This window comes from Stigmatopora nigra, chromosome 12 (assembly GCF_051989575.1).
Source record: "Stigmatopora nigra isolate UIUO_SnigA chromosome 12, RoL_Snig_1.1, whole genome shotgun sequence".
Classification (NCBI taxonomy): domain Eukaryota; kingdom Metazoa; phylum Chordata; class Actinopteri; order Syngnathiformes; family Syngnathidae; genus Stigmatopora; species Stigmatopora nigra.
The window spans coordinates 4,718,075-4,745,594 of record NC_135519.1 but is presented as its reverse complement, the minus strand read 5'-3'; the positions used below and the strand labels follow the sequence as shown (position 1 = coordinate 4,745,594).

Here is a 27,520-nt window from a genome sequence, read left to right as displayed (position 1 = left end):
GTTCTTTTCAAAAAACAACATAGTATATTAAGGCTTAGTATTTTCTTTTAAAAAACGACATAGTATAGTAAGGCTTATTTTCTTTTAAAAAACGACATAGTATAGTAAGGCTTAGTATGTTCTTTTCAAAAAAACAACATAGGATAGTAAGGCTTAGTATTTTCTTTTCAAAAACGACATAGTATAGTAAGGCTCATTTTCTTTTAAAAACGACATAGTATAGTAAGGCTCAGTATTTTCTTTTAAAAAACGACATAGTATAGTAAGGCTTAGTATTTTCTTTTAAAAAACGACAGAGTATAGTAAGGCTTACTTTCTTTTCAAAAACGACATAGTATAGTAAGGCTTAGTATTTTCTTTTAAAAACGACATAGTATAGTAAGGCTCAGTATTTTCTTTTAAAAAACGACATAGTATAGTAAGGCTTAATCTTTTCTTTTCAAAAATTACATAGTATAGTAAGGCTTAGTATTTTCTTTTAAAAAACGACATAGTATAGTAAGGCTCATTTTCTTTTAAAAACGACATAGTATAGTAAGGCTCATTTTCTTTTAAAAACGACATAGTGTAGTAAGGCTTAGTATTTTCTTTTCAAAAATGACATAGTATAGTAAGGCTTAGTATTTTCTTTTCAAAAATGACATAGTATAGTAAGGCTCAGTATTTTCTTTTAAAAAACGACATAGTATAGTAAGGCTTAGTATTTTCTTTTAAAAAACGACATAGTATAGTAAGGCTTATTTTCTTTTCAAAAACGACAGTATAGTTAGGCTTAGTATTTTCTTTTAAAAAACGACATAGTATAGTAAGGCTTAGTATTTTCTTTTAAAAAACGACATAGTATAGTAAGGCATAATTTTCCTAGAAAAAATGATGCTTTGTTAACTAAAAAACATTTTTTTGAGTCAATAAATTATTCAGGGGGCTGCAGACCCCTAAAATAGGCAAAGTGAGACCACTGGATGAAACGTTACAGGCAATTTTGTTATTATGAAGCACGTCAACGTGTTGTGTGGCGACACTCGGTAGCGAGGCTCCTATTGGCTGGGACAGAGCGGAAGTGGATGGCAAGCTGCTCTTTTCTCTTTTTGCTCCGTGGCATTTTGCAAACAGAGGCCGCCTGTCGTTGTGGGTTTCTTTCCTCCCTCCGACTTTAAGAGTTGACGGAGAGGGATACACACACCATGAGGTAAGCAAGCGTATTAGCACGGCAAGATGCCTTCCGCAAACGTTTAATAGACAGACAAATATAAATGGAAACCGCTTTACTTAGACCTCTGTTGTCAAGCGGACAGTACAACGTGCTCTACTTCCGTTGAAGGTCGTTCACAATAATTGCGAACGCATTTTTATTTTGGGTCACTTCAAATATATTAGAATATGACTATATTTTAATGCCCAAAATAGGACCAATATTGCTACATGTATAACAAGTTAAATGTTTAAATGTTGAGTGTAGAATACGCAAGCAAAACAATAGTAGGAAAAACCCTTATTCTATTAAAACTCATTGACAGTGATAAACATGTACCATGGCTGGCAGTGGATATTCAGTGTTTCAGCACCAAGGACAGCAATGGATGTCCAATTCATTCTCAAATTCTAACCGCACATGTCTTTTCTCTGCAGTGAAGGAGAAAATATTATTTTGGGGTTGATTTTCTGCTTTTATTTTCTTAAGAACTGCAAAACAGGAAACCAAACGTGTGTGTGTATTGTTAAACAGTCCTAGCGAGACTCTTGAGCCTATCTGCGAAAATCAGTTTTTTTGGGGGATGAACTTTGAAGCCAGTTTGACTTAATCTTACGTAACATGGGTCACTCTGGTCGAATCTTCCTCTAAAGGTGACACAAGTCATATCTTCTTCCCAACAACGCAACATGATATTCATCCAAAAGGCTTTACAAGTTCCTTCTTTGCCTCCACATGCTTTTTGTCTCTGACTTATCCTTTTTCTATGGCAGGTGACAACCGTGTGGTTTTCCTGGGGGTGATTCTTCCCAGAGCCCCTTTTTCTCCGAGCAACGTCTGGCAAGACATGAGAGCGCCATGCCCAGGCGAGGGTTGCCAGTTCACGGCCGGGTGCGCTGGCTTTTCCTCGGTCTCCTCCTGCTGCTGGTCACGCTCTTTTTCACCTATCTGCTGGAGTGCGCCCCTCCCGGCGACGTCAACCGGGCGTTGCCGGGCATAGCGGGCGAGCCCTTGGGGAAGGAGTACTACCAAGCCCTGCTTCAGGAGCAGGAGGAGCGCCATCTGAGCCGTGCCTCCAGTCTCAAGCGGCAGATTGCACAGCTCAAGCAGGAACTGCAAGAAATGAGTGAGAAGCTCAAGCCACTGCAGGAGAAGAAAGAGCTCTCAGAGGCACAGGCTTTGGCGGAAAACAAAGCGGAGCGAGGGGAGCCGGGGGATTTGTTGGACTACCTGCACTCGCAGATTGATAAGGCCGAGGTGGGCGCGGGGGCGCGTCTACCCAGCGAGTATGCCGTGGTGCCCTTCGAGAGCTTCACCTCGTCTAAGATTTACCAGCTGGAGATGGGGCTGACCAGGCACCCAGAGGAGAAGCCTGTTCGAAAGGATCGCCGTGACGAACTTGCTGAGGTCATAGAGGCGGCCTTGGAGATCCTCAACAACCCCGATGAAGAGGATGATGTGCCCACACGGAAGCAGGTCTACAAAGAGGGCCACTTCATCGAAGGTGAGGTATTCTCCAACTATTTGGTCACATACTGCGCTTAGCTAATGTTGGGGACTACAAATGATAGCCGTGGATTGTCAATTTATCACCCATTTGTATCACTTAATATAGAAAACATGGTGTACTGTTTATATTAAAGATTGAAAGCAGATTGAAGCAAGTACTTATTGGTTTTCTACCAGCCCATTTAACAGAAATAGTTTGTTTTTAAATGTTGATCAATATCTTAGTTGATTTATATAAGGACTTTCTTTTTTTGCTCAATGTTGATTGAGATATAGACGATATAATTAGATGATTGGCACATTTATGTGGTTTTGGACCACCCGATTGCTAGTTTTTACAGAATAACATTTTAAGGTGATATAAATATATATAAATGCATGTTTCACTTGCCTTTTTAATGCCAAAATCAGCAACTGTGGTCCTCAAAGGCTCTCTTATCAATGTGTCCCTCCAAGTCACCTCAGTCAAATGAACAAATCTGGCCAAGCTGGCCAGAAGCCTGGTAACGATGTGGGTAATTGGAATCAGGCGTGTTGGTGGAGAAGGTAGAATGGGCAGGCTCCGCCCACAACCATAGTTGGTCAACCAGCCTTTAAATATAAAAATAAGAAGAAATCGGTTCAATAAATGAATTTGATGCGCCCCATTTGGTTCATATTTGATTAAAATATTTCAAAATACAATTTGTAACCCCACAGGAGATTAAAATGTTATGATATCTGCTTATTTCTAAAGTTTTGTCCCACTTTGGCAGGCATGCACAGGACCGAGAGGGACAAAGGCTCACTTTACGAGTTGTTTTTCGCCGAAAAAGAGTTGGGCGCCATCCGCCACGTCACCCTCTTCAGGCCTTTTGGGCCACTGATGAAAGTCAGGAGCGCCGCCGTCGACACATCCGCCATGATCATCGACGTCATCGTGCCGCTGGCGGGCAGAGTGGAGACCTTTCTGCAGTTTTTGCATAACTTCAGGTGAAAAATGTGGTCCGACTCGCCTCGTCACCCTTTTAATTGGAAGTGTATGACGCCTTTGGCTGCTCTTAGGAAGGTGTGTGTGCAGCAGGACAAACGTGTTCATCTCACCGTGGTTTATTTTGGTCACAAGGGCCTCCAAGACGTCAAGTTGTCTTTGGAATCCATGTCAAGGTTTGTCTTTCTCCTCAAATGTATTAGACCTGTCAAAGTAGACAGAATTACAGCCATTAGTTGAATTATTTACATTATTATTTTTGTCAGGGAGGAGAATTTCTACAACTACACGCTGATCCCGGTGGATGAGGAGTTTTCCAGGGGGCGGGGCTTGGATATCGGCGCGCACGCTTGGAACAAGGGCGACGTGCTGATGTTTTTCTGCGACGTGGACATCCATTTCACCTCAGATTTTCTCAATTCGTGTCGTCTCCACGCATCTCCCAGTACGTTTTCACATCTAGTCATTTTTGGACCCGAATTCAATGTGTTTGGAACCAGCCCAGCAGACGTCCAATCAATTTCAAGTGGCAGAGTGGCAGCCAATGAACATCTACTCCTCCCACTTTAAAAAGATTGGACGTCTATTGCTTTCAATGGTAGAGTCAACATACTTTTCTTTATTCTTCAGATAAGAAAGTCTTCTATCCAGTGGTGTTCAGTCTGTATAATCCTGCCATCGTTTATGGAAATGCAGAGCTAGCGCCACCTGTTGAGCTACAACTGGTAAGACATTAGTTAGTACACTTGAATTTTAATTTAGGTTACAAATACTACTTTTGTTTTCTAATAGGTTCACAAAAAGGATGCTGGTTTTTGGAGAGATTTTGGCTTTGGAATGACGTGTCAATATCGATCAGATTTCTTAAGTATCGGTAAGATCTTGGGATTTCTTTGCCGTGGTGCTTTAGCCGGATTCTCGCTAATATATCATCCTCTTTTAGGGGGGTTCGATCTGGAAGTCAAAGGCTGGGGCGTAGAAGACGTCCACTTATACCGGAAATACCTCCGGAGCGACTTGGTGGTGATCCGCACGCCGGTGCGTGATCTTTTCCACCTGTGGCACGAGAAACAGTGTGCCGACGAGCTGACCCCAGAACAGTATCGTATGTGCATTCAGTCCAAAGCCATGAACGAGGCATCGCACCCTCATCTGGGGATGCTGGTGTTCCGGGAGGAAATCGAAGCTCACCTGCGAAAACAGGCCTTCAAGCCGCAGAACAAAGGAGAAGAATGAGCCCGCCATCCCAGGATGCACAGCTGTAGACAAATGAATGTACAAAAAACTAAGCGGGCAATCAAATGATCCAATTGCTGCTCACCTTGCTGCATTTCTTACAAGCCCCGCCCCTCAAAGTCAACATTTTCTGCTGTGAAACGGAGACGTTTTTTCTTGCTGGGTTTTTCTTCTCCGCTCAAAATACTTCAAATTCCAGTTCTTGCATTTCCTTTTTTTTTTAATATATCTAACCTGTCGAGCCATATTGTTCAGTTAGTTTTCTATTTATTAGCTTTTGAATAAAAGGGACTTTTTTTTAATTTCCTGGGACAGTCACTGTCTTAATAAAAGATGCATGTTGATGTGACTGGAGATGCAAAAGATCTAATATGAGCATGAAGAACTAATATTGGGTCAAGAGGGTATACATTTTTTTTTTTTAATTTCTACAAAATGTGGTGACTTTAGCGCCATTTATTATTATTTCCAAGGCTGGACTATGTTGAAATGGTACTTTTGTAAATAATATTACAATATTGTCTTCATGTGAATTGATTGGGAGCTCATTCTACCTTCATTTTTCTTCCAGTAGGTCAAAAATTGAAAATTACTCTGACATTGATGTGTGTTATTGTTACTGAAATGATTTAGTAATATACATATATAATATGTATATGTTCAGAGGGAGAAAAATAACAAGTGAACGCAAAGACTATTTGTAAGGAAGTGATTTATTGGTCAATTTGCCCATTGAGTAACTGCTGCTATTACTACTTCATTCCTATCTGTTTTTAATCTAATTATACCTTCCTTTTCTTGGCCAGCGCTATAATTTATACTATGTTACAATAAACTTGTCAAGTCTTTTAAACTACTAGAGTGTTTCATTTTAATTTACGACAATTCATAAGGTTCTATTATACAACGGCGTACAGTAAATCATGGATGGCAAATATAAAATACTTTTTGGGATGGGATTCTGTCATTCTAATGTGCCATGTTTTCTGGTTGGACTCCCATACTTTTGTAGATTTCTTTGAGGATGAGTAGAACGGTGTCTTCAGATTGCCTAGCAACACAAATTAAATAGTTATTGGTGGGAGGATCATATTTCTAAAGATTTATATGTTTCTATGTGTTTTAACCCTTTATAAATGACTATTTTTGATCATTACAAACCTTAGACCTCCAATTCATTTTGACTGAGAGATGCTAACAAGCATTTGTTCATTAGCCTGGACCAGTGCAAATAGAAAGAAAGGGGAAAAAAAAGAAAAAAGGTCTTTACCAGTAGCAAACATGACTCTGAAGGGCAAACAGGTATTCGTTAAAACTCTCGATGGGCTTCTCCTGCAGCACGAAATCGATCCGATTCCCTTCATTCAGCATCCCGATGCGAACCGAAGGCTCCTCTTCTTTTGGGGGTTCGGGCATCTCGGGACCTTTTTGATCTGAAACTGAAAGACAAACATAAAAATGAGCAAAAGAGAAGATCCGATTGATAGGAAGAGAAAGAGTGACGCACAATCTTGCGCTCTTTTCTCTTGCTCTTCAATCTGATTGGCTACCATGGCCAATTCTGCCTGAAGTTGAGCTGTCGAGGTATGGGCACGAGCAAAGTCGTTAAGGGTCTGCCACGCGCTCCTCAACGAGCTGATGAAACCGTGCTTTAGGTCCGAGCCCATCCTAGAGAGACTCTCCTTCAGCTCTGGAATGACAAAAAAATCCAATATGGCCTCATTACAGCTACATAATCTTATTATTACTGTTCATTTCTCACCAAGATGCAGCCTCTTCCTTCCTTTGTGATGAGGTACAAGAACTGGCTTCAATTCCAGGTCTGGTATAATCATGGGCTCAATTCTGTATGCCACCGGGTCCAACTAAAACCAGATGGGAGATTAACACACTAAACCACAAGTTCATTGCCAGACCCCAACTTTCTTCATTTAGGCTCACCGGGTGGTAAATATTGAAGAATCCTTTGCACGTCGGCAGCTGATAGGTCTCCTCAATCTTCTCCAGGCCTCGTACGGTCAAGAACATGCCGATTGGAGAACCCAAGGCAAAAAAATTTAACGGACTGAAGTCTAGGTTGTGGTAGACCACCGATACCTGGATGTTCATTCAAGTTTCAACAAAAGAGTGTCAACATGGAGACTGAGCTGTAAGTGATAAGACTAGAAACGTACCTGTCCAGTGCCGACTTCAAAGTAGTTATAATGGACGTGGATGGAGGAGGAGGCGCCTGCTGGCAGATTATTCTCGGGGGCTCGTGCGGGTTCGACAACTTGAGTAACCACCTGGGCCTCGGGTTTCTTCTCTTTGGCGGCTGCCTAAGTAGGGGAGAGCAGGGAGAAACCATCTGGTTTAAACAGAAGTGGCGTAGGTACATATTTTTGCTGTTGATGTTCACTTCTGGATCGAAGGGAATACAAATGTGCCATGCTCGCACCGCCTTCCAAAGATGACTTACCAGTTGAGTCACTCTATCTTTGACAAATTTGGCAATTTTTTTGCGAGGGCCAAGTGGGATACCCATCTCCTTCAAATCCTCGATGGTACACATGAGCTAAAAGATGGACACAAGGATCAAGTCAAGTCAAATCAGCAAGACATGACTTCATATTTATGAAAACTTTTTTTTGACTCACAAAAGATTCAATGTCAATTTTCTCCTGGTCAAAAGTCGTCTTATACTCGGACAGACCAAGATGTTCTAGCACAGCAGAAAGGTCTTCCAATTCTTCTTTGGGCTCTTCTTCTGTAGTTGGAGGGCTGACCGCCTGCGAGTCAGCGGCTACAACCTTTATTTTCATGGTCAAACCATAACAATAACGTTGTTTTAGTGTTTGTTACTCTCAATAAAATGATATCTAAGTCACTAAAATGTATACAACTCAATTTCCAACCTGTTTAGCCTCTCCGTTAGCGGTGGGTGGAACAGTAGGGGGGGTCGAGTCAGTCTTTTGATTTGAAAGCAGATCAAAGAGTATAAGCGACCCTGTAAATGACAAAAAAAAGACTTGTTACTCACCATAAGTGCCACTTATTTCAAATGTGTAATGCATTACCTAAACTGTGTCCAGCAACAGACATTGTCCCTTTGTAATCAGGGTTTCTCTTCATGAAAAGAGCATAAAGTCGGTTAATCTCCAAGGCAACGGTATCCACGATGGTTTGACAGTAAGTAGGACTATTGTAGAAAAGAACGTCTAACAAAGTCTCATTTGTAAAGTGTCGTAGTCGCCCAGTGCTGGGCAAGGTGATCTTCTTTATCCTCCTGCCAAGAAAAAAAAGACATCCAAGTTGTGGAATGAAATTGCAATTAATATGCAATGCGAGCTAACCTGTCCACCCCTGTTGCATCTCCGTGCAGAGCCGTATGCCAATGAACGGGCAGGAACTCCACTCGACTGATGGTGCGATCGTCCATTGGTTTTTTAAAGTGACTTTGGAGCAGTTTCAAGGATACACTGCGGAAGTCATCCACTAAAAATACAGGGCTTTGTATTGTTTAGTACATTAACTACATTGCCTTTACATTTTTGTTGTTGGAAACGCTGGAATTCAAATCAACTCACCACACTCGACCATGCTCCGAAACCTCAGGTCGCAAACGGGACCAATTCCATGCACCATAAATACAACGTGGTCTATCTTGGGAAGCTCGCCTGAAAAAGTTCAGAGAATATGAGTTTTGTTACCTTTTGAATCTAGTTATGAATATTACAGTGCAAAGCTGAACTTGTCTACCATCTGGGACTTGATCATGATCATCATCAATCCCTCTCTTCACAACCCTGGGCCTGGCCTGTGCATCCTGATTCGGACCCCATTCTTCAGGTAAGGAAGAGGGTTGAAACTGCACAATCACCTACAACAGAAACATTTCAACTTAATGGAAGGGTTGAGACATTTTCCAAGGTTCAGATCAGTGTAAATGTAGTACAGTTTGTATATTTAAGTGACAATATTTATGTATCAGCTTCTTAACTGTGGGACTTAGGGTAGCATGTTTACCTTTGGGTTGTGCATGACAATGGTTTCTCCTGATGGGAACTCAAGTCTACGGTGCCACTGGTTGGTAGATACAGCTTTCTTATATTCTGTCTGTGGACAAAAATATATGAATGATGCAGGGTTCTGAATATAAATGAGTGCACTCTAGCTGAAATTTCACATCACTGGGAAAAAAAGATAATAAAGACTCCAATTTTGGATCAATCGGACATTTAGTCCAGTCAATGGGAGCCAATGAGATAAGCTGTATTTGACCAAGCCATGATAGCAATTACTTTACAGTCAAGTGTGTATGCAGAAATGTAGTATTAAAAGAATTTTTCTTTTCCAAAATACATGGTAAGACTAACTGAGTTGTATTGTTCTGATGTTTCTGATGATTGTTATGTAAGAAATCTCCAGTTATGACTTCAAGAGTCACCTAAATTTAATGACTTCAACTTCTAGTCAAATCAATTTGGGGGGTAAACCTCTAGCTTGTCGCTGAATTCTTCAGAGTATGGAACAAAGCGACTATCAGCATCCCCTTTGTAAAACCAGGTGCAGCGGCGAACTTCCGACTCCTCTTCTTCCCAGTAAACAGGGGAGCGCATGCGGTCATAGAGGTGCACATCATACCGACCTCCGTCTGTACGTACGATCACATTTTCCGGGTCTGGCTGAACTACAATATAAAAAAACAGAAAGCATTAGAAATAATTATGACAATGAAATGACCCCCGGGAGAGGAGGGGGGGTATGAATGTACCAGAGTTATATGTCTCCTCGAGTAGGAGGGAATCGACGATGCTGAAAGGAAGCCACACGCTTTTAGACTCTACCAGCTTGCAGTAAAACCAATGTGGTTGAATAGGTTCATAGACGCTGTAGTTGTACTGCATCATGGGACCAGCAGGCACTACAGCGCCAGCATGGTGGGCAGGGGGTGGGGGTGACTGCATTTGTGTGGGAGGAGGCTGTGAGGAGGAGAAAACACTGCTTGAATAACATTTTTAGCCATGTGATGTAAAGCACTCAATCGTAAAATTTACCTGTGGAAATGTAGGAGCAGACCCTGGGAAAGACTGTGACCCTGAGGGGACAGAGTAAGGATTGTGCTGTGAAGGATGGGCCACATGGCTCGGCGGCAGGACTTCAGGTGCCGGCATGTAAGGACTGACTTTGCTGCTGGTGGCAGTGTGTCTATAAGGATTATGACTCTGTGCCTGGGGAGGCGGTGGCGTCATTGTACCAGGTGGAGGAGTGTGCCGGCCCATTGGGCTTTGATGCATGGTATTGCCGAAAACAGGGGGGGTAGCGTTCAATTGTGAGCTCGGGGGCTGCAGGGGGGTCATATTGACGCTGCTTGGAGGAGACGCTGTGACAGCGGACATGGCCGTTGTGGAAGATGATGGAGGAGCGCATGGGAGTTGGCCAATGGAAGCGAATGGGTCACTGCTTGTTACTGGATTGGAAAAGTAGCTGAAGGTGGAGGGAGCTTGCACAGTTCCAGAAGTCTGACCTAAAAAGCTATCTTCCTCTCCAACTTCAGAAGAATCCTCTGAGAGATATGAGAGAGTATATTTTAAAACATTGCTTGATCCAAAAATGACAGTTATTATAGTGCCAATGACATTGTTTTAGGAATAGATCTACGAGGACGTTATTTTAACATTAGAATATGTAACAGAATCTCTCAGTAAGAAAGATTAAAATAGTTTCGTTTGTAAATCAATGTCAGTCTAAAATGAAGGGTGTTTTAAATAAGGGATAACACCTCCTTACAACATAGATCCTTCTTTTAATGACTCTATATCTGACTTGTGGAATAAATAACAGCTGACATCTCAACAGGAAGTATGCTAACTCATTAGCTTGTATATGCTAAGATTTCGGCAATCGGAATTGCTTCTTACCTCCCGACAGCACCACTGGTACCGATGCTTGACTTACGGGCAAAAATGGCAAATTGAAGTTAAACTCGGCAGCACCACCGAATAACAAATTTTCGCCGGGATTTGGAACATTATTGTTCTTTCTATCTGCCATTTTACTCTACATTTACACGTAGCCACTACCGGAGAAGGCAGGAGTAGGCATGGTGAGTTCAGGTTTGCTGGGAGGAAAGAAGACTTCATATGACGCGTCGAGCTTTTCAGATTATATTTTTTTTAAATAAATGGTCATTTATATATCACGTTATCCTGCACAATACGGCGTTACAGAACTGCACTGATTTCAGAAAGCTCCAATTCATGGCCTATCACAGATTTGAAAGATTTAAATGACCTATCACAAGTTCAGTGTCTGCACATGTCAAATCATTACATGCAGAGCAGATCTACTACCTTGAACAGTATTTTGAAAGCTTACCGTCTAGTTGTGCACTGCCCTCTGTTGCTAGGAGGTTGTCTTTGCAGAGAGATAGTTTTAATCTACTGGTTTTATCTCCATAGTAACGCTTAGCATAAAGTTATCTGGGTATCAGGAAACTGCTTTCCCACAGAAAGATCGTAAAAAGAACTTAAAACAAGACCAAAGTGGCAGCTTTATGTATTATATTTTTCTCCGGTAGATCCGAAAATATAAAACAAACGCACTTTCACTTTGGTCCAATGACGTCAGTTTCCCGCGCTGACTTCTTCTTCTGCCTTCCTATTACAAGTGAACGCAACTATCGTGCTCGCTAATTTCAATTGATCGACTTTACTGAATTACAATATACCAAGTTTATCAATGGCAACGCACGAGTGGATTAACAACCCACTGGCTGTGGTGGAGGAGATGTTTGGTAAGATCCTTGGGTTAACTTTACTTTTCAATCAAAGTTACACGCGATGAGTGTAGCCATTATAAGTGTCCGTCATTTCTGATGATACATTTCTCACCAGTATGGACTGCTTTGTTTATATATTTCAGCTGCATCTCAAGACAACCCAAATTTCGGCTGGGAGAAAAAAGTAATCCAATATTTTAAAGATCACATACAAGAGACAGATGCTCATACTTGGGTAACACTGAAATTGTTGATGATAGCAAACTTGTGTATGTCAAAAAAATATGTATTTCATTGATATTTATTTTCAAAGGTGCCTTCCATGAATGATGTCCCACTACACTACCTTAAACCGGACAGCCTGGTCAAATTTCGCTGTTTAATTCAGGACATGTTTGATCCTGAGTTTTACATGGGAGTGTATGAAACAAGTGATCCCTCATCACCAGCTAAAGTGAGTCCTCATTTATCTTTTCTAGTGAAAATCACATTTTTAATTGCAGTTTTTATTTTGCCATCTCAGGTGTTAAGATGCGGAAAGTACAAAGATGTGGCCGAATGTGGGGTAAGTCCACCACAAATATACACCTGCCGTGAACTACGGATATTCCAAACCATAACTGAAATGTTCTTCTTAAGGTGGATCTGAATTCCAAAAACAACGTAGCATCCGAAAGACAAACATTCTACTGTGTACCTGTTCCTGGAGAAAACTCTTGGGTGAAAACTATATCCTCATCACATCCCGTGACGGGAAAGCTTATAAAACAACTCCCGCCTAGTTTCCCTTAACTCTGCCACACGGTTATGCTGACCAAAATCAATCAAGAGTTATTCTACCTTCCACCTCATACGTAGCAAACCGACAGAAGCGAAGCTATGAAGACGATGACATGGACGGAATGGATGCTCAACCACAGAAGCAAAGAGAACCACATCCAGGTATGACAATAGTGCAGTCCATTACTCATAAGCAATAAATACAAATATTTCTGAAGCATTTTATGAAGCCCCACATTCTGCTTTGCTTTTATAGCATGTTTTTAAAATTGTGGTTTTATCATGTGGCTCTTAAAATTTAAATAAGTATCGACACTTTTCACAACTTGATCTTGCAGGGCTTCATATTGAACAGTCTGGGACAGAAGGCAATTCGAACCCAATTCCGGGTGTCTCCCATCTTGACCTCTTGAACTTTCCTCTACCGGATGAAAAAGGCCCCTCGTGCTTAATCAAGGTACATTTTATCCATCTCTTAATCTTAAATTTCCCTTGGATTGAAATCTTTGAGTATTAGCCAGAATTACCAGAATTATTCCAAAATCTAAATTTTTCCCTCTGAATATTACATTGTAATTTGCCATGAGACACCCAACCATTGCTCACAGCACAGTTCTTGGGAAAACTGGCCTAAGGTATCAAGGTGGATTTTACAGGTCTATGAAGACCTGGAGAGCTTCAAGCTGAATGACATATTAGAGGTCTACGGCATTCTCTCAGTGAGTTCTGCTGCCAGCGCTGTAGCAGAAGACAAGTAAGAGACTACTCAGAATAGTTAGAAACTCTTAAAGCGGGGATCTGAATGTCATACCGTGCATCCACATAGGGAAACGTCCTTGTTGGATGATTTGGACTCGGACATGACAGCAAATGAGAAGAGAGTGCACAACCCGCCTGCCTCGCTGGTTCCTCGTCTTCACATGATCTACGCCAAACCAGTGGAACAGAACAACCCACTATTGCCCCGTACCACCTTGCAAGACAACCAATCATGTGAGCAAAGTCCTTATGGTGATCTTAAATGAGAGTTTTTTTCCCTTTCAAATTCAACATCTATTGAATTTGCCTGAATATCCCCCCAAAAAAATACACTGCACTTTTCAACCTCTTGAGGGTGGTGCTGTTTAAATTGTGACCTCACAGTCAGGCCAAATCTTAAACAGAGAAAGTAACTTTTATTTTTAAACTGGATTTTTTTTCCTGCTTTTGAACCTCATTCTTATTGACTTTTATCGACTCTTTCCATGTTCTAGTTGTGTCTGCAACTTTGGCGGAGATGGCATCCGTTCGAGAAGAATTCCTTACATATCTTACTCACGTGCTTTTGGGAGATTCCCTGGCCGCCGAGTACCTCATCCTGCATCTCGTTTCCACTGTGTACGTGTTTTGATGCCTCCACGATTCTCTGGCTGAAAGAGAAGCAGATTTGATTCAGGGCTTTGTCTTTTTGTAGGTATGCCAGACGAGATGTGCTCCCGCTAGGAAAGTTCACCCTAAACTTGAGTGGATGTCCTACCATCTCCTCATACACTGAACGCCTTTACAAGGTCATCCAACAACTTGTTCCATCTGTGAGTAAAAAAGCCAGCCTTTATTTTATTCCACTGTGCATTCATTCATCACTATTATTTTTACCATCACAGTTCAGATTGGCGCTTGTGCTGATGAAATAGGACAATCGGTCATCAAATAATCACCATTTTATATTAGATTAGTACTTCATCCTGTATTTGGGAAATGTCTTTGGTTGCAGTAGTACCACAGACACACCAGACATTGTAGACCTAGTTAAAAAATAACAACAACTTTACATTCACTTTTTTGAGAGAAAAATACACTTTGAAAATAATTTCTGCTAACATAAAGGATACTTTTTTTTTTATATATATTTTTTTTGCAAACGTCTTCTGCTCACCCCTATCTTAGTCATTTTATCTGGGCATGAGCCTCAGCAACATGAATCAGACCCGCCTGGTGCCAAAGAAGGACTACTGCGCCAACCGTCTGGTTAGCGGAGCCTTGCAGCTGGCTAAAAACACTTCCCTCTTCATTGATGAAACCCAACTGGAGCAGGGACAGCTGGACACAACAGGTGAAACTTGCAAAACCATGACAAAAAAAAACACCACGTGACCCTAAACGCGGCCTCCCTTTATGTGTGTACCGCTTAGGTGTACGCAACGTCACCGCTTTGGGGAACGTGATCACATGGCAGAAGGTCGATTATGACTTTAACTACCACCAGATGGAATTCCCTTGCAATATTAACGTGCTGGTGGCATCGGAAGGCCGATCGCTGCTGCCGGTGAGAACGCACCGCCGAGCCGATTTGACGCTACGCCCACGCCACCACCGAGCCCCTCCCCGCACAGGCTCGGGCGGGAGGGAGGTGTTAAGTTTCTGTCAGCCTCTCCTGAGACGGTCTCATGTCCGACGCCGGAGGTTGTTTCCAACCGGCGTCACGCTTGTCTCGACTGCCATTGGCTAGACGTAGAAACTCCTTCTGGCAGGGGGGCTTTAGCCCGCATCTCGCGCTGTTGTCAACGGTGCGAGGAATGTGCTGTGTGCTATTCCTGTGTGCTGGGTTGATATGTTGCCATAGCAGCAGCTGTGTGCCATTGGAACCGTCCAGAAAGAGGCGTCAGTCTGCAGAGAAGGGCAGCACACTGTAAACAACCTCCAGAGTTGGCCAGAGGTCCAGTTGTGTTTGTCTTGGTCTCACTAAGGGGGTCAAACTATGCTCTGTAGTGGCATGCGAGCAAAGATACATCTGCATTCCAGCATGTGTCCAAGTGTCAAATGCTTACCATATTTTTTTTTGTTTTGACACTGCAGTCAGATTGTCAGATACACCTGCAGCCTCAGGTGGCTTCAGATCGCACAGAAGAATATCTCAGCAGCATCCCCGTGTACGCACACAACTCTTCACAGTTCAATAAGTTCCGACTTTATTTGAGTGTGGCACGCCAGTTGGACTACAGTATCTCGGACCAAGTCAGTAAGGTGAGGCCTTAAGACAAATCAAGACAAATAGACAAATAGGTCTATCAAGAGAAATAGTTGGCAATTAAACCCGCGTTTCAATTCTTTCTCTGCTATCCTCAGTCAGTCGAAGATGATTTTGTAGAGATGAGGAAGGATGACCCCCAGAGTATAAGTGCTGAGGACTTGCATCGAATGCTTGTTGTGGCAAGGTGGGTGTTTGGGTTTTGTTTTGATGATATAAGTTGGTGGTTTTTAATGTTTTTTTTTAAACTGACAATCACAACACAATGTTTATTCTATGTATCTGTTGTCAGGTTGCTGTCTCTGAGCCTGGGACACACGTCTCTGTCCAGAGATACATGGCAGAGGGCCAAACACTTGGAAATTCAGCGTAGTTACAGAATGGAGCAGCACAAGAGTGTCAATGGAAAAGAGCCTTAATTAAGCTTGTTAGCTATGTGGATGATGAAAAATCAGGCATTTTTTTGTACTTAAAAAAAGCTCTTATTTCTTGCCACATGCCTCCAGTTCCCAGTGTTGAAAATATTTCAGAATGTAAATAGTTTTAGAAAGTCAAATGGATTTTTTCCCCTCCCAAGTGAATAAAAAAAAATATCCAGGCATTCCAATGATCTTATTTCACAACAAACCTCACCCAACATATTCAATCATATTTTTTTATTATTCCCGTGGAATATTTTACAAGTGAACAATACACTTTGCTATCAAGTGACACCCAAATAGGATGAGAATAAATAGGAGACTTTAATATACAATACAATGTCAACATTGGAAGATTTCTTATATAAAGGGAATGGAACCACAACCGGAAAACATGGTGCTGAACAAATGTTATAAGACCACTTTATATTATGTCGTTTTGTGTCGTGATTACCTGGAAGGCAGAAAATGAAAAGATGGGTGCTAAAGAACTTTTATCAAAATAAACAAAAACATCACCATTAAAATAAAACAAAGCATTGTAGTCTATTTGTAACATTATGTATTAGCATCCCTTTTATACTTGCTCCAGTGTTATGATCCCAACGCATCATTTAAATATAACTACTGCATTAAATGGAAATCCCAGCAGTATTTTATGCTTTTGGCAGCTCCACTCTAAATATCGTAGCAAGCGCACTAAGCAAACTGCACATTGTCAGCAAACTGGAAGAAAACAGCAGGTTTTACATGGAAAAAAAACAACAACATGGGTCCAATTATTCTGATTATTCCATGTCAAAGCAGATCAGGGTACTACAGTATCCAGCATTGAAAATAAATGTCTGTCAAGACTCAAATTCTTCTCAAATAGCCATGATGGAAAAATATAGGCAGTTTTCTTGAAAGTTCTGAAATCAGTTATGGCATTTTTCCAATTTGAAGACAAAACAGTTCTTACAGTAAATAATGTGCCTCAAAAAAAAATAAGGACAACGTGTCATCTGATAAGACCTCCCAACATGAGTTAACCTGAACATTGTCTTTTTCACAGTACAGTATATACACAGATGTTAACATGTAAGAATGGATGGAAAATGTCGATTTTACTATGAATACCTGATTTTCAGTCCTACTTGAAATACCCATTAAGGCAAGTAAGCTTTAAATGTTGGGAGTGTGTGTTTTTTTTTTATCATCCGATTGGTGCATTTGCATATTTATATTTATATAATGTCAATGTGCTACTTCAGCTGTCTTGGTAAACTGTACAACACTCTACAATGTGAACAATTTCCAAACTGGTTATGAAAAGACACCCTTCTTTTTCATGATACACCCTTTTTAAAATATATATTTATATTATATATAGTATGTATGCATCTTCTAATCTCCATTTAGCTGCCATCCTGCCATTTATACAAATAAATCCTAAATAAACATGTTGAGAATCATGATACTCTTACTAAGGTCTTGTGTAGTCTGTTTGTACCACATTATAGCAACACTTGACACCATTGAAATTACACAACCTAACTACGGGTACGTACAATTTGTTGTCTTGTTAGTTTCAGGCTGTTTCTACAAAGGTTAATAATTTACACCAAAAACATCATTTTGGATCCACTTAAGTTATTTGGTCAGACACGAAAATAACTGTGGCTAAAGGGTATAATGATCTATCACAAAAACCAATAAGTGGCATGTACAGACCGTGTAGTAAGTAGTACTGTTTTATTAGTCCAGTGTTGGTCTTTCATCATGCAGCTATTAATTATCTGCCCGGTCAAAGTCGGCCATTATCACCAACCTGTCATGCAAGCATGGTGACTAATAGCGTAATGAGGGTCATGGAACTGCATTGTTGCTGGGGGTCAGGGTGTTAGTTTGAAGGTAGGGTGCATCAGTTTTGGGCCATTAGGTTGTTAGTGCTGCCATTTTGCATGTAAAATGTGTTGAAGAGAACAAATGAACATGTTTTAACACATTTTCCACCCAAATAGTACTACCAACCCCCCTTTTGCCAAATAATGCAATGTTCTCCACCTTAGTACAAACACTAACAGCCCTAATAACTCCATATTTTCTCTAACATCATTATGGTAGCGGTCAATTAAAATGAATTGATGTTAACATGCACTAAAAGTGGTCAACCGTTTAAATTTGATAAGGTCTGAGCCTTAAAATTGATTTTAACCCTATAAAGAAACCTATTAGATGCTCATTTCTGGACCAGCAACAGTATCTATGCAGACAGTTGACCAATTTAGCCAATCAAATGCGAGGATCCCAAATTACAAATGACTCATTCATTTTCTGCCATTCACAGTGAGAGATGTTCAAACCATTTGGACAGTCCAAATAAATTGGATGTCTATGACTACCAATGGCACATGATCATTCAATGCCAGGCATGCACATAAAATGGATTTAATGTCTACCGCTGTGAATAAGTTCAAATACTGAATTGCACATTACAAAAGATATCCCAAGATAATATAGTGATGACAGTTGGGGCAATGGATAAGAGTGACCAAGACCTGAATTGGGAGATTGCAAAATATTCCTTTTATAAAGAAAAGCGGCATGTTCTTGGGTGCATGTAAACAAAACATTCAGGGCCACGTTTTCGGGTCTATACAACACTGGCTACATGGACCAAAAGGGTGTAACGGAGGGCACATGTTGGGCAAGGAGTGAAGGCTTACTTGAAGCCTTTGCTACTGAAGATGTCCTCCAAAAGCACTAGATCTGGATGATCCTGGTCTGGCACTGTGTAAACATTGCCTTCAACTCATTCTCCTGAGCCTCATTGACCGTATCTGGATCTGGGCTCTTTTGCACCTTCGCCACCGCAAAGCTGAGACCCTGAGTGAGCCCCGCCTGGGTCAGGCTAGCCACCTGGACCATGGAACTCTTGATCTTGGCAAACGGGGACACCACCCGGCTGCCGTTACTGTCGGCGGGCGAGGGGCCGAGGCTACCCCCCATCTGTGAGCCCAAACTCCTCTGAGAGCCACCCGAAACGGCAGAGTTGGGCCTATGGATGTTGAGGAGGTTAGAAGCGGAGGTAGTTTGGACGTCCAGCTGGGATGGCCTGGGGAGGTTGGTCTCCTCCTGCTCCTGCTCTGGATTTGTGCTTAGCCGCTTTGGCTCTGCTGGACTTTTATTCAAATCGGGTACAACGGGCTTGTTTGCAGGTGGTCGTTCTCCCAACACTTCCACTGGTTTGGTCTCTGCGTCCTGGACAAACTGGTGGCAGTAGGCGTCGATGGGAGTGTCAAAGTCAATCAGAATAGCTTCTTCGGCCACTGAGGCGGTTCCAGGGGAGTTTTCTTCGCAGACCTGAGAAGGGCTCACCTGCTGACCTTCGCATCCACTTACTCGGATAACAGAAGGAAGGGTTACCTCGGCGCTGCCCACGGATTGCGAGCGACTGCCCAGTCTTGGGTTGGATGCTACAATACCACAGCTGGGCAACACATAGTCCACGTTCTCAAAGCACACATGCTCCGGATCAGAATTATAGGAGTCAGAGTCATCAGAAATATCGAAATTTCCATCATTGATATCTTTTAAGGTGCCAGCACCGCCAGCATTACCATCTGATGTCTCCAAGCTGCTATCTGATTTCCACAGGTTAACATGCATAGTTGGCTTGAGAAAATTGACCTTGACTTCAGGCTTTGAAAAGTTTCCAAGTTTTCCCAGGGGTTTGAAGGTGCTGATGTTCACGCTTGTTTTGGTCTGTTTTACTTTCTGATTTAGAGAGGAGAACTTGTTGAGAAGGAAACTCTTGCCTTGAGCCAGACCAGAGCTACCCTGTGTCTGCTCACCAGTTTTGTTCTGGATCCCCATTATATCTTCATGAGGTCTGCTTTGTCGCCTAAAGTAGAGAATCACAAAGGAAGGGACAGTTGATTTTAGAATATACTCAGACTATGCAATCATATTGGGCAATTGATTTTAGATTGATTCTTGGCCATGAACTATGTCTGTCTTATGTATCAAGCATTTCCACATCAGAACTGACTAGTGCTTATATACTGACCTCTCTAGCTTCTTCTCAACCACCAGAAGGTCCAGCCCCCTGGCCTCTTTTGTAATGCGGAGCATCTCAGCAATGCATTGCAGCGTGTCTAAAACATCAAATAGGAAAATCCTTTAATCAATCCCTAGAGATGCAATCACAGTGTTATAAGCACAGCAGATTGTTTAAAAACAACAATAAATAAATCGTCCGAAAATGTTATAATATATATGCTATTTTAATTGAACAGTAGATAAATCATAAGGTGTTTATGCAACCTTTTCCATCATCCTCAGGATTTCGAGTGGCGGCTCGCAGGGTGTGAAAGTAACCGCTTGACTCTTCATTCCGGTAATGCAGGCGCATACAGCAAAACTTTGGCTTGCCAAAAAGTGTCGGTTCAGGACCTGCAAAAAGAAGACCCACATTGACAACTTCCATATTTGAGGTACATATAGTTTTCCCTTGAATGAATCATATTCTACAGGTCTTTGATGAATGTGTGAGAAACACTTTTAGGAAGTGTTGAATGACTCATTAGAGGTCACTTCTCCTTTGACTGAAACAGAATGCTTACCAATTTCGATTTTTTCCAAACCCTCTAAATTGAGGCGCTGGTATTGGTTGACTTTATCCGCCTCTTCATCATAACTGTGGATGAACGCAAAGTGAGGATGATTCATAGGAACAGATTCCACTTAAAAAGGGTTGCAAAATGGGAGTTGGACTTACTAAGCTATGTAGTAGGCCTTGTCGGACAGAAGCAGGAGCACATCGACATCTTTATTTGTAGCATCTATAAGGCTGAAAAGAAGATTTATAGTCAGTCTGAAAGTTTCAACGTGAATAAGATGCACCACAAACCTCATGTCACAGTTGATAAGAGCCCAACCGCCATGAAATCTTTCATCATCGGGCAGGAGAAGCTGCATATACGTCTGCAATAGCAGGCTGACTTGCTCCTGGGCTCCTCTTTGGCTCTCCTGTTCTTTCTCTTCATGCTCTTTCTCTTTACTAAAAATTGAGTAAAGGTCTTCAGTCACTGGATGACCCATCATGAGGTCTGCAAAGAAATAGAAAGCACATTGTAATCAATTCTTTCCTATATTCCATAAGATATTTGTCTTTCTATACCAATTACTGCTTGTCTATAAGCATCTCTGAAGCGGTTGAGATAGTAACGATTGGCTGAGTTGACGCCATCTTTCATCACACCAGCTAGTTTCCTCTCACCCGTCCTGGTAAAATCTCCCTAAACACAAAACAAGGATATATTTAGCACATCCTAGAATAGTCATCTAGCATCAATTTACTCTGCACTCAATGGGATGGTGGGGGTAAGTAAGTAATAGTGTCCAAGTAATACCTTAAGTGCTGCTGTGCCAGCATACTGTCTGCTAATGGTGTCACCATTGTTGGCCCACATGATCTGATAAATCCTATAACATTTGTGAGGTAGGGGCTGCTCTGGAGGCATCACACCTAACTTTTTCAGCTGCGAGAAATGGATATTAGAATTTATAGGATGTTTTATTGCAAGAGTTTTCTAAAAAAAAAAACATTGCTAAAAGACCAGGCAGGCTATCTCATTAAGAGCTTCATTGTAAGAACTGCTAAATAGATTTGGGGTGAAAGAATACATTTTTTTTCAGAATTTACCTGTTGTTCCATAACCACACGAGCAATTGCAGCTTGGACTACATTGGTCCTGTCTAAACAATCCATGCAGTTGACCCGAAAGATTCCCTCTTGTTTGCAAATGACTCCATCTTGGTCCACCCTATCAAGATGCAATATTGTGGTTATTATAAACCAGATAGTAATTCTATGATCATTTGTATTTTTTGCAATGTCAAAAAAATACAATAACAAGTGGCACTCACCAGGCCCATTTCATGTCAGTGATGATTTCAAAGATGGCATCTGTCAGTATTTGCACATTTTCAAATTTCATCCCTCGACTAAAAGGGGAAAAATGCACTTATGTTATTAATTAAATGAAATAGAGCTGCACATATATCAAAACTTCAATACTATTAAACCTACCAGTGCTCATGGAAGTCAAATGACACATAGGTGAGATTTGGGTTGTTGAAAAGAAGCACTTGCTTTAGATATGCATCCCCAATCAACTTCTCTCTTCCACTTTGGTCAACCAAATTGATGATGACCTGGAGTTAATCAAATGACAAGAATATGCATGATTAATCGAGCTAAATATTCCATTAGATCACATATTAAGTAGCACAAAGTACATTTGGTAATGTCATTTTAAAATGAAAAGTGCCCCTACCTCTTTTTTATAGAGTTTAAGCTGCTCTTCAAAGTGGGCAGCAAAGTAGGACATGGTCTCCTTCTCTTCTAAAAGACCAGAAACACTCAATGTTATGGTGACCTCTAAAGGGTTCATTTCTAGTTACTGGAAATAGTTTATGTTACATTGTGTCATTAATTTTACCAAAGTTGTTGCCTCAAATGAAGGATATTCTCTTTATTTCATGCTGCAAATTACTATGAAAAGTGGGTAAATGAGCATATCTAGACTGAATTAAATGTCATAAAAAAATAACCACAAATATGATAACTGCCATTACGCCTTGAATTGATTTCCATGGCCTGAAAGCATGCAAGATGATGTTGTTCCACTGACCTTTTTCCAAGCGTGGTCGGGGATTGTAGCGGTATCCTGCCTGGCTCCAGAAGACAGGCACAGAGCCACGAGTCTGCACAAAGGACAGAGTGTGGCTGTGCACGTGGATCAACTGCTCAGTCTCCACATAGTTAGCCACATGGCCATCTGTATCCACTCCTCTGCGCTTGTACCGCATCCCTTTGGGCAAAGCCAATGGATGAAGACTTATTAAAAGAATGTTTCATACCCAAGTGTAGGAATACGGCATTTTATAATGGTTTTCATTTCGGACAGAAACCTGAGGTAGTATAGTGGTCAAGTGGTGTTTTTTTTCTCTCTCAGAAATACAGTTAAGGGGTACCTGCTCGATGCCGGCTACGTCTGGAAATGAGTGCAACAGTGAAGCGGGGGTGGATGTCATCAACGCAGGTCAACTCTTGTGGCGGAGTCTCGGGACTGCTCCGATCCTCATCGGATGTCTCGTTGTAATTTACGACAAGTTCCTCAACTTGGACAAAGCCTTGAATGATTGGTATGACCCAAAAGTCCACCTCATCTGTCTGCCATAACAAAAAACAGAGTTTTTTAAAGACCAATATCTTGATCATTTTCATTAAGATCTGTCACTAAGACCAAATCATTGAAGAGATACTACTATACAAGTTAACAAAGATACATTTGGAGTAAAAATTAATGTGCATGCAAATTAGATTGGTCCACAGCAAACTGATTACCTCTTTTGGACTCTTATGGGACATCATTGTTTTTGGTTATAGTACTATACAGTAGAAATAGTACATTTCCAACATGGCGGGTCATTTGTACTATGTAAGCAGACTAAAAAATTAAAAAGAAATAATAACCACAAACTGCTTGAATGGTATTTGCATTGACAAGCTTGCAGCAATTCATGTTATCACAAATTGTGACTGTGCTCTCCAAAAATAATATCAGTGAGTCACAAGTACACCCTGCCGGAAGACTGTACACTGTTGCTATGCAGTTTGTTCACCAGTATTTTTTTTTTTTTTTTACTGAACACGACGACTTGGGAAATAGAATGAAACAATACAATGGGTGTGACTCCTGGTAACTCCACATGGGAGAGGCAGCTCTTACGTCAGACTTGTTGTTTTTTGTTTCCACTTTCTACTTAGTTGTGCTTCTTTCCCATTGGCAGTGAAGGAATTCTGATTCATATCATGCTATGACTAAGTGCTTGCTCATGACTACACAATATGTAGACAGTAATTCTGGTCCAGTCTTGGGATACACTACAATTAAAATGGATCTGGGGGAGGGATTACCTTTAGGTCAATAAGATCTTGAATCATGTGTTTGTTCCAGAAAAAGCGGTCATCCACCTTTGACATAAAAAAATAAACAGTCTTTGTCATCATTTGATACATTCTCATGTTTAGTTTTGTTTCCATGCAAACCTGTTTCCAAAGTGGTATATTGGATTTATCCAAGTGTCCTTGGCGCTGCACAGTGTTTGTCAAGTCATAAGTGGGACTGTAATAGAAGGAGTCCGAATCCATGAATATTTTGTAAAGTTCGTCAAGCAGCCGCTTCTCCAGACGTTCTTTTTCTTTGTTTTCCTTTACCTGGAAGGCAGGGGAATACTACATTGGGCAAGGGTAGGTGGGGAAAGGTAGGTAGATGGGTAGGCAGGCAGGTACGTAGGCAGGTCAGCAAGTGGGTTGGCAGAAAAAGTGTTGAATTGGTAGAGAAGAATAAGAATGAAGCGGGTGGGGAAATGAACAGAACCTACCTTTTTCTTAATGGGAACAGCTACATTGGATTTGATGTGGCTTAAGGTTTTCATCAAAAACTTGGACTCGTCAGGAGACTGAACAAGTTTGTCCGATTTGTCAATTCCAAAATGATGCTTTTTGCAGAGCTGAAAAGGAGGAGTTTGTCAGTTTAGTGTTCATAATATGTGCAAAGTGTCATCCACTTTCCTATCTTATAAAATAAAATTGGTATAAACACCCTAAAGCTACATGGAGGAATGGAAATTCTTGACAGAGTACAGGGAAGGGGTTGGGCCTATTACTCTGCAGCACAATGTACAATAGGGTGGAATCTAAGAACTCTATTCAGGAAAACATTTTTACTGCCAATTTTTACTCACTTGAAAATATTGTGACTCACCATCCATGAAGCTTCCCTGCAAGACTGAATTTTAGTCATGTTTTTTTTTCTTTCAGATTATATGCAATCTTTTCAGTCTTGATGTGGGGGCTTTCTCAAAAAGCTACAAAAATATAGCAGTAGCTCATAGAGCCATTTTGACTTGCAGGCTGAATTCATAATGATATTTTAGGCAACCCTCAATACGGTTCAAGTATACACTCTGTCATGTGTCTTGTTACATATTTAGGATGCACACCTCCAGTTCCAGCTCCTGTGGCTCTTCATCAGACAGAGGAATGACGGCGATCTTTATGATCTTATAGACCTTGTGATTGCCTGGCAAATGGCCAACAAGGGCTTTCTGGCGGATTAATACAAGGCCGAGAGGAAGATCTGGTGAGAGAAGCAGAAGAAGAGAACGTGGGTACATAGAGAAAGAGAGAGAGACGGCATCACGGGGGCAGAATTCCTCACATTCTAAAAAAATGTGTCAAGAACTCGCCTCCAAGCAGCTATTAATTAATTACAGTACAGTGGTATAAGACATCTGGTGAATAGATATTGAATTAAACAGCATGACAACAGCACGTTATTCCCATGCTAGTGACAATAATACAATTAGATTTGTGTTGGGAGAAAATAACTTGTGCTTTCTGTTTCCCACAGCAAAAGCATGGAGAGAAAAAAAAACATCAATTGAATTATGACATCACTCCCCTTCATCACTACATGTAATTTAGAAGTACATTTGCACTAATTTTCACACTTGGGGTTAGGGTTTTTAAGAAAAAGTTTTACCTGTGTGAAGCCGTATCTTTCCAATGATACCGTCCACAAGGCCCAGACAAACTGGGTTCCAAGCCAGGAGAAGGTCAGTTGCTGAAAGAAAATTATTTATTCAATCATGTGTGTTTAAGCCTATAACAAAGAAAGCATAGGAATGTTCATGGTTATTTTACTGTGAATGCCAAGGAACAACAATTTACAAAGGTAATCTTATTCATCGCGACTAGCAAGATCGCATTTCACATCCAGAAAGTGACATAGAATAACACTCATAACAAAAAAGAAACATTATTCTTTCATAATACAGACATATTGGATTGCATGAGGCCCAGGCATGACATCATATGCCATGCTGTAGTTAGAGTGAGTCAAAGAACAAACTGTGATGGATTCAACATCATCATACAGGATTAAAATTGTAAACAAGGAGGGGTGTGGTAAAGGAAGCAATTTTATTTTGGTTTGAAAATATTATAACATGACTAATACGACTAAAGACATGTTAACTGAATTGAGGGAAGAAAAAAAAACAAGCCCAACTGTACTGTTTTTTAAGGAAATACTTTCCTGTGCTAACAAGAGTGGATAGTAGTCGAGAAAGAAACTCTTCCAATTAAATTATGAAACAGTGGTGCAACTGTAAACCTGTTCAGGATGGCTACACAACCGTAGAACCTCAAGTATCAGCATCCAGTCTGGAAAGCTACTGTCAATACATTAGATCTTTAATTTTCAGCCCCCAAAAATACTCTATGCTTTCATATTACACAAATGAACATATTGGTTTAATGTTCCCCAAAAACATCCATTTAGTAAAGACATCTGCTAAAGCTACAAAGTGTAATTAAGAACTCGAAAGTCTCGTTTTAGCCGACATGGTCCATTTTAATAACTCATGATAATTCACTAACCTGTCTTTGAGTACATAAAAAAAACATGAATTACAACACATCTTTGATAAAAGGCGAGTTGTTAATAAAGTTAACCAAATCACCAAGTGTTATTTCCACAAAAGTATCATTTTATTGTGACGATGGTGTCATCGGTTTAATAAATAAGCTTTTGATTCAACAAGAAAACGAGTATTGCTCGTTCAAGGAAAAGACCGAGTAGGAATGTTACATACCAGGCTTGACTGTCATGCTCCCGTCTTTACGGCTACACCAAAGAGCCCGATCGCCATTCTGTAGAATATAGTCATCTTTAGCTTGGAACAGCTCCATTTTCTCCTTATTTGATCGATAAAATACGCCACAAGGCTTGTGGATGTACAAAGTGTCAACTCTGGCAGGATGACAGCCAGTAGTGAGCCAGACCGCGAATTGCTAGCCCCGTTTAGCTCGATCCAAGCCGGCTGCTGTGTTAAAGCTACACGCTAACAGCAGCTGGATTCTTGTCCGATGGTTTTGATTCACTCGTGTGCATATTTGCGATCGGTCACCCTTGGATGAAAAAGAAGGCAAGAGTGAATGGTGGCATGCCTCGGGAAGCCGCTGCGGAAGCCATCCAAGAGGTAGCAGCTTCCTGCTCCAAACAAAGACACGTGACCTGTCGTCAACATGAGAAAGCAGGTAGCGTGTGAGACAGGTCACCTGTTATGTTTTTTTACTGGGAGTGCAAAGTTCTTTGTGCTCTAATACGTTCAATTTGGGTCTGATTATACCTATATTTTGTGCCATTTGCAAATATTTATTAAAGATCAGAAGCGTCCTTTGAGGAAATACCGTAAACCATCTAAAGAAGGCACAACAATTATTTGGTTATCTTAGTAGTATTAGAAACTCTTAAATGGAACAATATTTCAAGAGTAGAGATATTCAACTTTCATTTTCAATCAGAAGGCAGATATATTAAGCCTATGATACAGCTAGAAAATACCATTTAAATTTGAATTACTTCATCAATTATATAAAAAAATATATTTATTGTATTTATATGTATTGCATATAGAAAATATCATACATGTTGAATTGTTGAATAGGTGCTTCTGCTTTTAGTTTTTTTTCCCTGCACTACGATCTGAAACACAAAATAAAGTGTGGATCATTTTGCCATCTGTT

General features: G+C 40.9%; 4 protein-coding genes and 1 long non-coding RNA gene across 7 annotated transcripts; 2 read left to right on the top strand and 3 right to left on the bottom strand.

Annotated features, from left to right (window-relative positions):
* Nucleotides 1-759: 759 nt before the first annotated feature.
* On the top strand, nucleotides 760-5,760 carry csgalnact2 (chondroitin sulfate N-acetylgalactosaminyltransferase 2). The gene is made up of 8 exons (XM_077728926.1): nucleotides 760-1,189; nucleotides 1,966-2,696; nucleotides 3,457-3,673; nucleotides 3,746-3,847; nucleotides 3,938-4,116; nucleotides 4,302-4,396; nucleotides 4,464-4,545; nucleotides 4,615-5,760. Exons 2-8 carry the CDS (start codon nucleotides 2,051-2,053, stop codon nucleotides 4,905-4,907), a joined length of 1,614 nt encoding a protein of 537 aa, XP_077585052.1. The 5' UTR covers nucleotides 760-1,189; nucleotides 1,966-2,050; the 3' UTR covers nucleotides 4,908-5,760.
* LOC144204946 (uncharacterized) lies at nucleotides 1,777-3,289 on the bottom strand. Its single transcript, XR_013327964.1, has 2 exons — nucleotides 3,093-3,289; nucleotides 1,777-2,305 (listed from the first exon to the last, which is right to left on the bottom strand). It is a non-coding gene; the product is annotated as an uncharacterized LOC144204946 (long non-coding RNA).
* On the bottom strand, nucleotides 5,605-11,420 carry sec23ip (SEC23 interacting protein). 2 transcript variants are annotated; one of them, XM_077728924.1, is made up of 18 exons: nucleotides 11,265-11,420; nucleotides 9,944-10,452; nucleotides 9,661-9,868; nucleotides 9,383-9,576; nucleotides 8,913-9,002; nucleotides 8,646-8,766; nucleotides 8,474-8,563; nucleotides 8,240-8,381; nucleotides 7,964-8,172; nucleotides 7,802-7,893; nucleotides 7,544-7,696; nucleotides 7,366-7,461; nucleotides 7,082-7,225; nucleotides 6,849-7,004; nucleotides 6,670-6,772; nucleotides 6,415-6,597; nucleotides 6,178-6,346; nucleotides 5,605-5,958 (listed from the first exon to the last, which is right to left on the bottom strand). In XM_077728924.1, exons 2-18 carry the CDS (start codon nucleotides 10,283-10,285, stop codon nucleotides 5,877-5,879), a joined length of 2,574 nt encoding a protein of 857 aa, XP_077585050.1. In that variant the 5' UTR covers nucleotides 10,286-10,452; nucleotides 11,265-11,420; the 3' UTR covers nucleotides 5,605-5,876. The 2 variants fall into 2 exon arrangements, with proteins under 2 accessions (XP_077585050.1, XP_077585049.1); XM_077728923.1 differs by lacking the exon at nucleotides 11,265-11,420 and adding an exon at nucleotides 10,808-11,232.
* A 39-nt stretch (nucleotides 11,421-11,459) lies between these two features.
* On the top strand, nucleotides 11,460-16,055 carry mcmbp (minichromosome maintenance complex binding protein). The gene is made up of 16 exons (XM_077728925.1): nucleotides 11,460-11,682; nucleotides 11,811-11,902; nucleotides 11,981-12,121; nucleotides 12,191-12,232; nucleotides 12,307-12,394; nucleotides 12,469-12,609; nucleotides 12,786-12,904; nucleotides 13,104-13,201; nucleotides 13,274-13,440; nucleotides 13,701-13,824; nucleotides 13,901-14,018; nucleotides 14,374-14,539; nucleotides 14,619-14,752; nucleotides 15,283-15,450; nucleotides 15,553-15,641; nucleotides 15,747-16,055. The coding sequence occupies exons 1-16, from the start codon at nucleotides 11,628-11,630 to the stop codon at nucleotides 15,871-15,873; spliced, it is 1,869 nt and encodes a 622-aa protein (XP_077585051.1). The 5' UTR covers nucleotides 11,460-11,627; the 3' UTR covers nucleotides 15,874-16,055.
* A 40-nt stretch (nucleotides 16,056-16,095) lies between these two features.
* On the bottom strand, nucleotides 16,096-27,029 carry inpp5f (inositol polyphosphate-5-phosphatase F). 2 transcript variants are annotated; one of them, XM_077728920.1, is made up of 20 exons: nucleotides 26,587-27,029; nucleotides 25,473-25,553; nucleotides 24,931-25,067; nucleotides 24,310-24,438; nucleotides 23,975-24,160; nucleotides 23,843-23,899; nucleotides 22,897-23,095; nucleotides 22,554-22,733; nucleotides 22,197-22,264; nucleotides 21,950-22,074; nucleotides 21,787-21,864; nucleotides 21,563-21,683; nucleotides 21,270-21,398; nucleotides 21,038-21,155; nucleotides 20,768-20,966; nucleotides 20,636-20,707; nucleotides 20,481-20,554; nucleotides 20,182-20,310; nucleotides 19,925-20,012; nucleotides 16,096-19,759 (listed from the first exon to the last, which is right to left on the bottom strand). In XM_077728920.1, exons 1-20 carry the CDS (start codon nucleotides 26,681-26,683, stop codon nucleotides 18,619-18,621), a joined length of 3,408 nt encoding a protein of 1,135 aa, XP_077585046.1. In that variant the 5' UTR covers nucleotides 26,684-27,029; the 3' UTR covers nucleotides 16,096-18,618. The 2 variants fall into 2 exon arrangements, with proteins under 2 accessions (XP_077585046.1, XP_077585048.1); XM_077728922.1 differs by having other exon boundaries at nucleotides 23,975-24,142.
* Between the last annotated feature and the right edge of the window lie 491 nt (nucleotides 27,030-27,520).

Coding starts and splice junctions, on each gene's coding strand:
- inpp5f (XM_077728920.1), bottom strand. CDS start 26,683: ATGGAGCTGTTCCAAGCTAAAGATGACTATATTCTACAGAATGGCGAT. Junction 22,265..22,553: donor CCGACCACGCTTGGAAAAAG/GTCAGTGGAACA, acceptor CTGGTCTTTTAG/AAGAGAAGGAGACCATGTCC. Junction 21,156..21,269: donor CTGGCACAGCAGCACTTAAG/GTATTACTTGGA, acceptor TTTTGTGTTTAG/GGAGATTTTACCAGGACGGG.
- mcmbp (XM_077728925.1), top strand. CDS start 11,628: ATGGCAACGCACGAGTGGATTAACAACCCACTGGCTGTGGTGGAGGAG. Junction 13,441..13,700: donor CTTGCAAGACAACCAATCAT/GTGAGCAAAGTC, acceptor TCCATGTTCTAG/TTGTGTCTGCAACTTTGGCG. Junction 15,451..15,552: donor TCTCGGACCAAGTCAGTAAG/GTGAGGCCTTAA, acceptor TGCTATCCTCAG/TCAGTCGAAGATGATTTTGT.
- csgalnact2 (XM_077728926.1), top strand. CDS start 2,051: ATGCCCAGGCGAGGGTTGCCAGTTCACGGCCGGGTGCGCTGGCTTTTC. Junction 3,674..3,745: donor CAGTTTTTGCATAACTTCAG/GTGAAAAATGTG, acceptor GGCTGCTCTTAG/GAAGGTGTGTGTGCAGCAGG. Junction 4,117..4,301: donor TCGTCTCCACGCATCTCCCA/GTACGTTTTCAC, acceptor TTTATTCTTCAG/ATAAGAAAGTCTTCTATCCA.
- sec23ip (XM_077728923.1), bottom strand. CDS start 10,940: ATGGCAGATAGAAAGAACAATAATGTTCCAAATCCCGGCGAAAATTTG. Junction 9,869..9,943: donor CTGCTCCTACATTTCCACAG/GTAAATTTTACG, acceptor TCCTCCTCACAG/CCTCCTCCCACACAAATGCA. Junction 9,577..9,660: donor CGAGGAGACATATAACTCTG/GTACATTCATAC, acceptor TTTATATTGTAG/TTCAGCCAGACCCGGAAAAT.